At 33.0% G+C, this 11,049-nt stretch overlaps 1 protein-coding gene across 1 annotated transcript; it reads left to right on the top strand.

The window, feature by feature from the left end:
* Positions 1-2,897: 2,897 nt before the first annotated feature.
* noxred1 (NADP-dependent oxidoreductase domain containing 1) lies at positions 2,898-10,165 on the top strand. Its single transcript, XM_073826407.1, has 6 exons — positions 2,898-3,082; positions 3,182-3,345; positions 6,412-6,592; positions 7,550-7,707; positions 9,686-9,872; positions 9,969-10,165. The coding sequence occupies exons 1-6, from the start codon at positions 2,925-2,927 to the stop codon at positions 10,096-10,098; spliced, it is 978 nt and encodes a 325-aa protein (XP_073682508.1). The 5' UTR covers positions 2,898-2,924; the 3' UTR covers positions 10,099-10,165.
* The last annotated feature ends 884 nt before the right edge of the window (positions 10,166-11,049 follow it).

Here is an 11,049-nt window from a genome sequence, read left to right as displayed (position 1 = left end):
AGCCATAATCAAAAGTAGGCTACTCTCTCATTATTCAAAGTGCAAATAGAGACCGAATATTTCAAGCATGATACAGAGCTATAGACATACACAACCTATCATAGTCTACATACTAATAACATCCTAGATATGTCATGTAGCCTCATTTGCGTGCATTGGGGAGTCACTCTCTAAACAAGGGGGATTAAAATTGCTTTTGAATGCGCGTGCGTTTTTTGCTTTCGGTTTCAGTTTTAACAATCGCGCCAAACTCTCAGCTGAGCTGAGAGTAACTTTTCAGATAGCCAAACCACTTTCGTGGTACCTTTCGTGCTACCTTTTTTTGTCGACAATTTCAACAACTTTGGATGATAACTCGAGGTTAGTTTCACTTTCGTCGCTGCTTCCACTCTCTCTCTTTTTTTTTTTCACGTCCTAGTGTTAAATTTGCTTTGCAAAGTGCGGTAGGAAATGAACTTTGTACTTTGACGTGCACACGCACGCTGCACGCTGATTGGCTGTTGTCGCATATTTCTGCTGCGTGATTGGCTCTTAGATTAATCCATATCGAGCAAAAAATGACTAGAGCATATCATCGTTATTAACATAAATTTTATCGCGATTCGATATGATATCGTTTATCGGCCCAGCCCTACATCAAGCTCATTATGCATAGTCATGTGACATGCGTTTTTCGTTTGTTCGGTTTAGATCTAGATCACTTCTGAAACGCAGTGAAAACGCCAGTGTAGACGAAGAACGTTTTAATTTTAAAACCCGGTTCTAAAATGTAAACGCACTAGTTTAAACTGGGCCTAACATCATGGTCATTATGAATGGTCATGCGACATGCGTTTTCAGTTGCATAGTCTGGACGGATAGTCTGAAACTGTGAAAACGTTTTCATTTTAAAACAACGTTTTAAAACAAAATGCACTAGTGTGAACAGTGCTTAAGTCACACCTATTTCTTAACCAGTTATTTGCAGGCACATAATCTATGCTCACTACAGTATAAATTTGGACCATTCATCATTGACAATTGCATTTTTTAATATTTTTTTTTAGTTAATATGACTTTAGCAACTAATAAGAATGGCGTACTCTTAGAAAATCTGCAGATTCTCTCTGTCTTGGCTTTGCATATTAAAAATGACTACTCACCTTGCATACGATATCAGAGATCTGTCAAGTTAATATTAAGGTTTTAAAATGGCAATACTTTTACATTTTCTTATTTGATGGCAAGAGTTCTGATACTAATACAGTAGCCAATAATCACTGAATAAATGTATAGTTTTATTATATGTGCCACATGATATATCCAATCGAACTAAATTGAACAAATGCTAGTTTTACATTCCAAAACCGCAGCGTTTTTGACTATTTGCCACTCAAATCAGTTTTTATGTTTCAGAGTTAAAATAACAATACATATTTTTTAAAAGCATGCAGCTAATTCACTTCAAAAGACAAAAGACTAATGCATTACCTTACACAGCCGTCTTCCTTCTCCGCCTGTAATATAGCTTCCACTTCCCATAGAAGACCAACTCTTTGCATGATCTACAGAAAAATAACAAAACGCTGCGATGTACAATAAACACAGCTTACATGTTTTCATATACCTGGAGTTTGTAGCCTGAGAAGTACTGTCAGCTTGTAAATAGGGACTTCATGTTTGTTTTCCTGCCTGTCCTCCCTGGATTATATCTTAAATTTATTCTCTTAACCTCATTACCCATGTTTTAAGATGGTATCAGCATTTGCAGAGAGAACATTTGTGTACTTACTCAATCCGCAGCTGGTTAATATGCATTAATGTGTATGAGGGATATCAGCACATGGCATCATAAAAATATTTTCTCACAAAATGAAATATAGGGATTAGATCAAATACATTAGTAGCAAGATTGTTTTATTTTATAGCATCACTTTGGTCAGATACAACCTCGTATATTATATGTCAGTTGTTGGTAATAATAGCCAGATTTAAGCAAAATCACCATAGCAAAGTTTATGTTAATCAGATCAGTTAATTAACAAAGAAAACGGCACAGAATTTTTCAGGACACCCTGAAATGCTGTTCCTCTTTTCAATTTCATTGACAAACCCCTTTTGCCTTCTGTAAAATTAAGTGAAATGCCATTTCATATACTGGTTTCCATCTAAAACAGACTATTCAAAAACAAAGTTTTTTTCTTTGCTTGTTGGATCTCTACCTATTTTTCCCATGCATTTTGTTTGTATATTGAACACTTAAACTGCACAGTATTGTTTTGACAGTGGATTGAAAGTTAATCTGTGTGAGACAATTTCTCTGTTTGCATTTCATCTCTAACAATGCAAAGGGAATGAACAAAACTAGAAGGTTGCGAACGTTCCAATAGCTGAATTTCTCTATTACGGCTCTATTATTAAATGTCACAAAATGACAAGTAATCATGTGGCAGTATGAGAACAAAAAAATTTAGAATACATCTGTATGATTTTTATTTATTTATTTTTTCTTACTGCATATTGTTGTTCACAATTTGTGAAGTTAAATGTACAGTGTACAAAAGAATGTTATGGGGCGGGACATTGTACATTATTGTAATTATTTGTGTTATTTTTATTTGTATCATAAATGCCTTGTACAGTGTTATTTTTTTCGTTTTGTTGTTTTTTTTTTCAGTTGGAATTATTTTGTATTTTATTTTTATAAACTTGCTATGAATAAAATTTTCATTCAGCATGCCAACAGAGGTCCCTAAACATTAAATGTCTCTAATGTTTATACTTTTTGAATTCTACAGAACAAATGGAGCATGTGGGACTTCTATATTGAAATCCTGACGTAAAGCGTTACCATAGCACGCGTTTTGTCTTATTGATTCTACTTTCGCCGTTTAAAACGGTTACCATAGAAACAGGACCTTTTACTTTATCTCTTGCTTATCGAAATGTTGGACTTCACGGTTAACTTAACCTCTCTCGGGTTTGAAGCTGGACTCAGTGAGGGTGAGAAGGAGTTGGTTTATCTGCGCAGTCGGTCCGCTGGGTTGACTGTCAGTGGATGTGCTCATGCCGTGTTTGCCTATGAACTTCTCAGTTTATTACGGTAAGAAGAGTCGAACCCTGTTTAACGTTATATACGACTCATACGACTAATTTCCACATGGAAGCCGTTTTCACTACAGTCATAAACATTTTCACACAGAAAGAAAGTGAATGCTGAGAATGGCTGCACTGCTAAAGCACATCTGTGTGTTGGCATATTGGGAGGAGGACACATGGGCAAACAGCTGGCGATGGCTTTACTGCGTTCATCCAGCCTCAAGCCACGCCACATAAACATCTCAACCAAGAGACCGGAAACATTAGGTTAGTAATAGTGAATGAATAAATTATTAGTAAATATTATTATTAGTAGTAATATTAGGAAATATATACAGTGCCTTGCGAAAGTATTCAAACCCCTACATTTTTTCACTTTGGTTCATGTGAATCTACAATCTACACTATAAACCATAATGACAAAATAAGAAACATGTCGGTAAAACTGGAAATTTATTAGAAATAAAAAACTGAGATGGTTCCATTGCATAAGTATTCACACCCTTACCTGGGACACTTGAAATTTAGCTCAGGAGCTTTTATATCGCTTGTAGATGTTACTACACCTTGAGTGGAGTTAACCTGTGGCAAATTACAAAAACCTGTGGAAAAGAACACACCTCTCAATAAAGCTGAAAATTCATATCAAAGCAAAAACCAAGCCGTGCGGTTAAAAGAACTGCCTCTAGAGCTCAGAGGCAGGATTGCATCAAGGTACGGATCTGGGGAAGAGTTCATACAAAAAATCTGCTGCATTGAAGGTTCACAGAAGCATGTAGTTTCTGTTATCCTCACTGACAACTAGGACTTTTTCTAGAGCTGGCCTCTTGGCCAAACTGAGCAATTGATGGAGAAGGGCTTTGGTTAGACTAGGGACCAAGAACCTGATGGTCACTGTAGTCGAGCTTCATGATCATATATGCAGATAGGAGAAACTTACAGAAGGACAAACAGAACTGTGACACACTCCACCAGTCTGGGCTTCATGGTGGTGTGGCAAGACTCAATCCTCTCCTCAGTGAAGACACATGAAAACACACTTGGAATTTGAAAAAGCACCTAAAGAACTCTCAGATTGTGAGAAACAATTCTCTGGTCTGATGAACTTAAATTCCAAGCATCATATTTGAAGGAAATCAGGCAATGCTCATCACCTGCAGACTACCATCCCAAAAGTAAAGTGTGGTTTTTCTGCAGCAGGGACTGAAGGACTCATCATCAGAGTAGAAGGGAAGCTCAAAATATTGAGATGGTCTTAATAAAACCCTAGTCCAGAGTGTTTAGAACCTCAGACTGGGCAGAAGGTTCACTTTCCAACAGGAACTCTAAGCACACCGCAAGAGTGCTTATAGACAACTTTGTGAATGCCGTTGAATGGCCCAGCCACAGCCTGGGCTTAAACGCAATCAAAAATTTCTGGAGAAACTGGCAAATGTGCGTCTGCCCCCTTCCACGCTGACAGAGCTTTAAAGGTCCACTGAAGTGCCTTGCAACTCACAACGTTAATCTTTGTGGTGACGTACTTTTAACTGAAACAAAAGCATATCGCCCAGCCCCGCCCACTTACTTTGAATAGCAAATGGCGTTCCATTAATATCTGATCGGGCCAGAGCCATTAAGCTGGTAAAGCCGCATTTGTAAGTTTCTGACAGCCACAGACTAATAAATTACCCCACAGATTCAATATGAAACTCTTGCTAAAACAAAATAGTGATCATAATCATGCTGAGGCTGTGTATGCCGATCGCACATATGTGACCCTGGACCACAAAACCAGTCATAAGGTTAAATTTGACAAAACTGAGATGTATACATCATATGGAAGTTCAATAAATAAGCTTTCTATTGATGTATGGTTTGTTAGGATAGGACAATATTTGGCTGAGATACATCTATTTGAAAATCTGGAATCTGAGGGTGCAAAAAAAATCTAAATACTGAGAAAATCACCTTTAAAGTTGTCCAAATTAAGTTCTTAACAATGCATATTACTAATCAAAAATTACATTTTGATATATTTACAGTAGGAATTTTACAAAAAATCTTCATGGAACATGATCTTTACTTAATTTCCTAATGATTTTTGGCATAAAAGAAAAGTCTATAATTTTGACCCATGCAATGTATTTTTGGCTATTGCTACAAATATACCCCAGCGACTTAAGACTGGTTTTGTGGTCCAGGGTCACATATGAGCGCATATGATCTGCTCCGTGTTATTGCGTCTCTCTCTATGCGCGCTGCCGCGGTTCGCGTGACACAACGTGAAACAAGACCTAATTTTAATTCTGAATCGTTCTCTATTGCCTACATTGCGCACTACATGCCATTCATCAAGAAGAAAACACTAACACTGTGAACAAGTGACAATCTCAGCAGTACGGACTCAAGAGAGCATTTGATTGGACAAAATGTTTGATGAGAAACTGAAGTGCACGGTGATATCATCAAAATCGTTGATTCATATTGGCGGAAGTGACGAGACTGTGAGTTTTGAATGCCCATATCTTGTAAACGCGAATTTTGTCGTTGTTTTGAAGCACACTAGCTTAAAGATAATCTTAAGGCTAATATATTCATACTAAAAGCCAAAAAACTTTAATTTTGATTTCAGGGGGACTTTAAAGGTGAGGAGAAGAGGAGAAGAATGGCAAATAATTGCCAAATGGAGATGTCCAAAACTTGTTGCATCACACCCAAGAAGACTTGAGGCTGCACAGGTGCTATAAATAAGTAGCACGTTAAGGGTATGAATACTTATGCTATGTCTTTATTTCAGTTTTTTAATTTAAATAAATTTGCAAAGTTGTCACAAATCAGTTTTTTGCTTTGTCATTATGGTGTATGGCGCGTAGATTGATGTGGAAAAAGTTATTTAAAGCAGTTTAACATAAGGGTGCAACATAAAACAATGTGAAAACAAATGAAGGGGTTTAAATACTTTCGCAAGGCACTGTATGTATATATATATATCAATTGTGATCAGATTAGTTCTCAGACCCCTGTGTCAGGCTGGACATATTTGTGATTGTGTGGATCCTTGGAGGCCCATCAAAGCTGCATAATCATGCACACAGGTGTTGCTATAGAAACGCATGTGAAGGTCCACGTGCATGTGAGCACTGGCACCCTCTTGTCATGGTAATCATGCAGTCAAGAGCTGATTCCACTTCACATATCATAAAAAATCCTACCAAGTCTAGTGTTATTAAGATTAAAACCAGATAGTTCTGTCTGACATTGTATGGCCCATGTGCAATAATAAATAAATCAGGATTTTCATTAAGACTATTAGTTTATTAAAACAATCTCTTTTCTTTCATTGGCCCATAGGGGAATATTCAAACATGGGTGTTGAGTGTTACTTTGACAACATTAGACTGGCTAAATGGGCAGATGTGCTCTTCCTATGTGTCTTGCCTTCTCATCTGCCTCAAGTCTGTGCTGAAATTCGCTGCCATCTGCCTTCACGCTGTCTCGTGTACAGCTTTACCTCAGCAGTGCCTCTCAACAGGTATTAAGATTCACATATTTCAGATTATTAGCCTTATGCTGCGTCCCAATTCGCATACTATCCGTCCTAAATAGTATTCGAAAATAGAATTAGTATGTCCCAAATCGTAGTATGTTTAAAAAAGTATTCCAAAGATTCCCGGATGGTCTACTACTTAACTTCGGCATTCGAAGTGCGGATCAATGCACACTCTAACGGCTAATATTGCCCAGAACACATTGCGCGATGAACGAGGATTCGATTAGAACTACAAACACGCATAAAAAGTGTTAAAAAACTACAAACATGGAGGATATACGCGACCAACGGACAGGTAGAGAAATGGGTTTGAGTGATAAATAATCAGTCTGTAACCTGATAAAAAATATTTGATTAATGTTATCTGCGTTATATTTCATGTGCAGCAACATTATGAACTTTTATAATGATAGGTTTGGTCATTAACGTTTAAAGGCATAATAAGAGTCCTCGGCATGAAAGACTCGTGAAAGAACGTGCCTCTTCATTTCTCTCTAATACGGTAGGAAATCAAATTAAACGAAATGTATATGATGTTAACTGTGATGATTGACAGGGCAGTTTAAACAGTGACATGATTCAGGTAACTAAGCAACAGAGCGTCCATTAAAGAAGCAGTTATGACGAAGTAGTATGTCCCAAAGCCTGCCTACTATTCTGCTACATACTCAAAAGTATGTACTTTTTCTTTACAAAAAGAGTACATACTTTTAGGGCATAGTATAAGTAGGCGAATTGGGACGCAGCATTAGTTTTAAATTCCCATTGTTATTTATTATGGAATAAGGAGAAATGTCAAGTCGAATTTTGATTATACTTCCAAATTTTAGATTTCAATGGAATAATTGCAATAAAACAATTTATTGAACTTCATATGTAGCCACATTATGTCATTCCCTCATTAAGTATCAGCTTTTTTGTTGTTTCTGTCCATTTCAGGCTTGCTGTGCTCCTTGACCACAGTTTCCTTATCAAACCCCAGTATGAGTTTGTGGCTTGTGATAATGTGACTACAATTTGGCTTCTCCACAATCAAGTGACCTCAGCTTTGAGGGATAAAGAAGTGATTTCAGCCTTGTTTCCTCTTTCAATGAATGGTGTGTGAAAATTGCAGATGTAGCCTTGACAATACATTTTTATTTACCCTTAAATATGTCTATATCCATCTGTCATTATTATACACATTAAAATAACTAAGAAGAAGAATGATTATTATTATTCACTATCATTCAAAAATTTGGTGTCGGTAATAAAAAAAAAAGTAATACATTTATTCAGTGACAGTCAAAAAAATCTATTTAAAATGTATTTTAATATATTTATCTATAATAATAATAATTATTATTATTATTATTATTAATATCATTATTATTATTATTATTATTAATAATAATAATAAAATCCGGGGTCAGTAATATTTGATTATTTTATTAAATTAATATTTTTATTTATTAAGGATACACTGAACTGATCATCTGATCAACTGAAGTCACAGTTAATCTATTTATCTGTTATTTATTTATTTATTTATTTATTATGGTTATTATTAATAATTATTTAAAAAAATCTGGGGTATTTTTTTTTCTTTTAAGAAATGAATACTTCTATTTCTCAGGGATACACTAGCTTGATGCAGAGTGATAGGCAAGAAAAAAATCTATTTAAAATAGGTTTTAATCTATTTATCTATTTAATTTATTTAATAATAATAATAATAATAATTATTATTATTATTCACTACCAATCAAAAACTGGGGTCAGTATTTTTTTTCTTTTAAGAAATTAATACTTTTATTCATCAAGGATATACTAGTTTGATAAAAAAAAAAGTGACAGTCAAGAAAAAAAAATCTATTTAAAACAGTTTTTAATCTATTTATCTATTTTTATGTGTTTATTTAATAATAATAATAATAATAATAATAATAATATATGTTATTTATAATGATAATAATATAATAATAATGACTAAATAACTAACTAAATAAAAAATAAATAGATTAAAATCCATTTTAAATAAACTGTCACTTAATCAATTCAGTGTATACATTATTATTATTATTATTATTCACTACCATTCAAAAATCTAGGGCTTGGGTTTTTTTCTTTTTTTAAATTAATGCTTCTATTCATCAAGGATACACTGAATTGATTAAGTGTAAAATTAAGTGTAAATTAAAATATATTTAAAATTGATTTTAATCTATTTATTTTTATTTATTTAGTTACTATTATTATTAATATTATTCACTACCACTCAAAAATGTGGGATTAATATTATTCTTTAAGAAATTAATACTTTTATTCATCAAGGATGCATGGAATTGATCAAAAGTGACAGTCTAAAAAAACTTTTTAAAATACATTTTAATACTTATATATTTTTATTTATTTATTTATTTATTTATTTATTTATTATTATTATTATTATTATTATTATTATTATTATTATTATTATTATTATTATCATCAAATTAATATTTCTGTTCACCAAAGATGCACTGAATTGATCAAAAGTGACAGTCAGGGAAAAAAAATCTATTTAAATAGATATTGTTTTATAAATTTTTATCATCATCACAGGAATAATTTACAGTTTAAAAATATATTTAAATAGCTACCAGTTATTTTAATTGTAATAATATTACTTATTTGTAAACCATTACAGTAATAAATTACATTTTAAAACTGAAAACAGTTTCCAATTGTAATAATATTTCACAATATTATTGTTTTTATTGTATTTATATTAAATAAAAATAGCATAAGAGACTTCGTATCAACCCCAAACATCTGAACAGCATTGTAAATGCACTAAGTATTTTTTCAACTGTACAATTGCATTTTTTGTTTCAAAACAAATGATTTTAAACTAATTATGAAACATAATTAATCTTAGGTGTATTCTTTAATTTATTATTCATTTTGCAACTTTATAACTAGCTGCTTAAACACACATTAAGCATTTATTCCCTTTCAAATACGTCCATATCCATCTGTCATGTGAAGTCAATATAGTTTTTCGTACATTGAGCTATAAGGCTCCATTAAGTAAACTTGCACTGTTTGCTGAAGGTGGCCTCTTCCTGGATCAGAGATGGGTATCTGCTGTGCTCTACAGTCTCCTCAACATGTGCACAGCAGAGAAGCTGAGCTCTGGAACGACTCTTCAGCTGCTAAATGGGCTGTTTAAGACAAAAACATTGACTTATCACAGTTTTGTAAATACACCTGGTGCATCTGATCTCAAAAACCCTGGCGAGTGAGTCTAAATCATTTCATTGTAGTTGTTCAGAATGAATTGTGAATATTATTCAACCTTGTTTTATAATCATAGTTTGTTTCTATTGGTTTACAGCCTTTTCCCATGGATCAGTTTGGTTGATGCACAAACTAAAGACACTCCATTGAGTGATTTGGTGTCAAGAGATAAAGGTTTGCGAGATTGCATTTCAGTCATGTACTATAATGTATTTTTTAAAACTTAGCAGGAGGGTACAACATATTTTTGTTGAGTTCATTGAGACACGGCAAATTAAATTGTGCAACATTTAAGTTTCAATGTGTATTTCAATTTTTGTGTTCTTGTTCAATCTGTTTATCTTTAACCAGCTGTTTTGTGAAGGTGTTTGTAAAGTGAAGTCTAAAATAGGTGTTAATCAAACTCAGGGGAGAAGATTGCATATAAGCTGGATCCCTTTGAGCTGCCTGAGTGCTATATTTGTGTTTCATCCTCTGCAGATTTTTGTCACACAGGCCCAAATGACTTTGAAACATTCCCCTGAATACATTTGACTGTGCCAAGCCATTTACTTACACAGAGTAAATGGTGCTAATGAACAAAATTGCTAAAACTGTTCACTTATCACACAAATATTGTAATGCTACCAATATAACAGACTTAAATGTAAGAAAAATAAATGTACGAAAAAATAATATATGTTTTTGTATTGTATTTTATTTTAAGACAAGTAATTTATGTGTGAATAAATAGAGAAGTGACAATACATATAAAACAACAAGAATCAATAGAAGTATGAATCAATAAACTGTATTTAATTATATTTTTATAATGTATATGTATATGTATGTGTATATATATATATATATATATATATATATATATATATATATATATATATATTGAAACAGAGTTAATTTATAATGTTGTCAATTTAATGATCAATTTAAGGCATTGTTGCTAAATAAAGTATTTAATGAATAAGTAATTATTTCTTTAAAAAATATATCACTGACCCTAAACTTTGAAAAAAAGAAAAAACATTAAAGACATTATATATATATACTTACTTATGATAAAAATGACTTTACTGTTGCTTCAGATCCATTTTAGGCCTTGTTGCTGAATACAATATTTAATTAATAAGTATTCATTTCTTAGATAGTCATTTCTTTGATACATATAATATATATATTAT

Source organism: Garra rufa, chromosome 21 (assembly GCF_049309525.1).
Source record: "Garra rufa chromosome 21, GarRuf1.0, whole genome shotgun sequence".
Classification (NCBI taxonomy): domain Eukaryota; kingdom Metazoa; phylum Chordata; class Actinopteri; order Cypriniformes; family Cyprinidae; genus Garra; species Garra rufa.
Note: the sequence above shows the minus strand (reverse complement) of the source record. Positions and strands in the feature narration are given on the sequence as shown.

Excerpts from the sequence above, each read along its gene's own strand:
- noxred1 (XM_073826407.1), top strand. The coding sequence starts at position 2,925 with ATGTTGGACTTCACGGTTAACTTAACCTCTCTCGGGTTTGAAGCTGGA. Across the intron at positions 3,346-6,411 it reads CAAGAGACCGGAAACATTAG|GGGAATATTCAAACATGGGT; the intron begins GTTAGTAATAGT and ends ATTGGCCCATAG. Across the intron at positions 6,593-7,549 it reads TCAGCAGTGCCTCTCAACAG|GCTTGCTGTGCTCCTTGACC; the intron begins GTATTAAGATTC and ends TGTCCATTTCAG.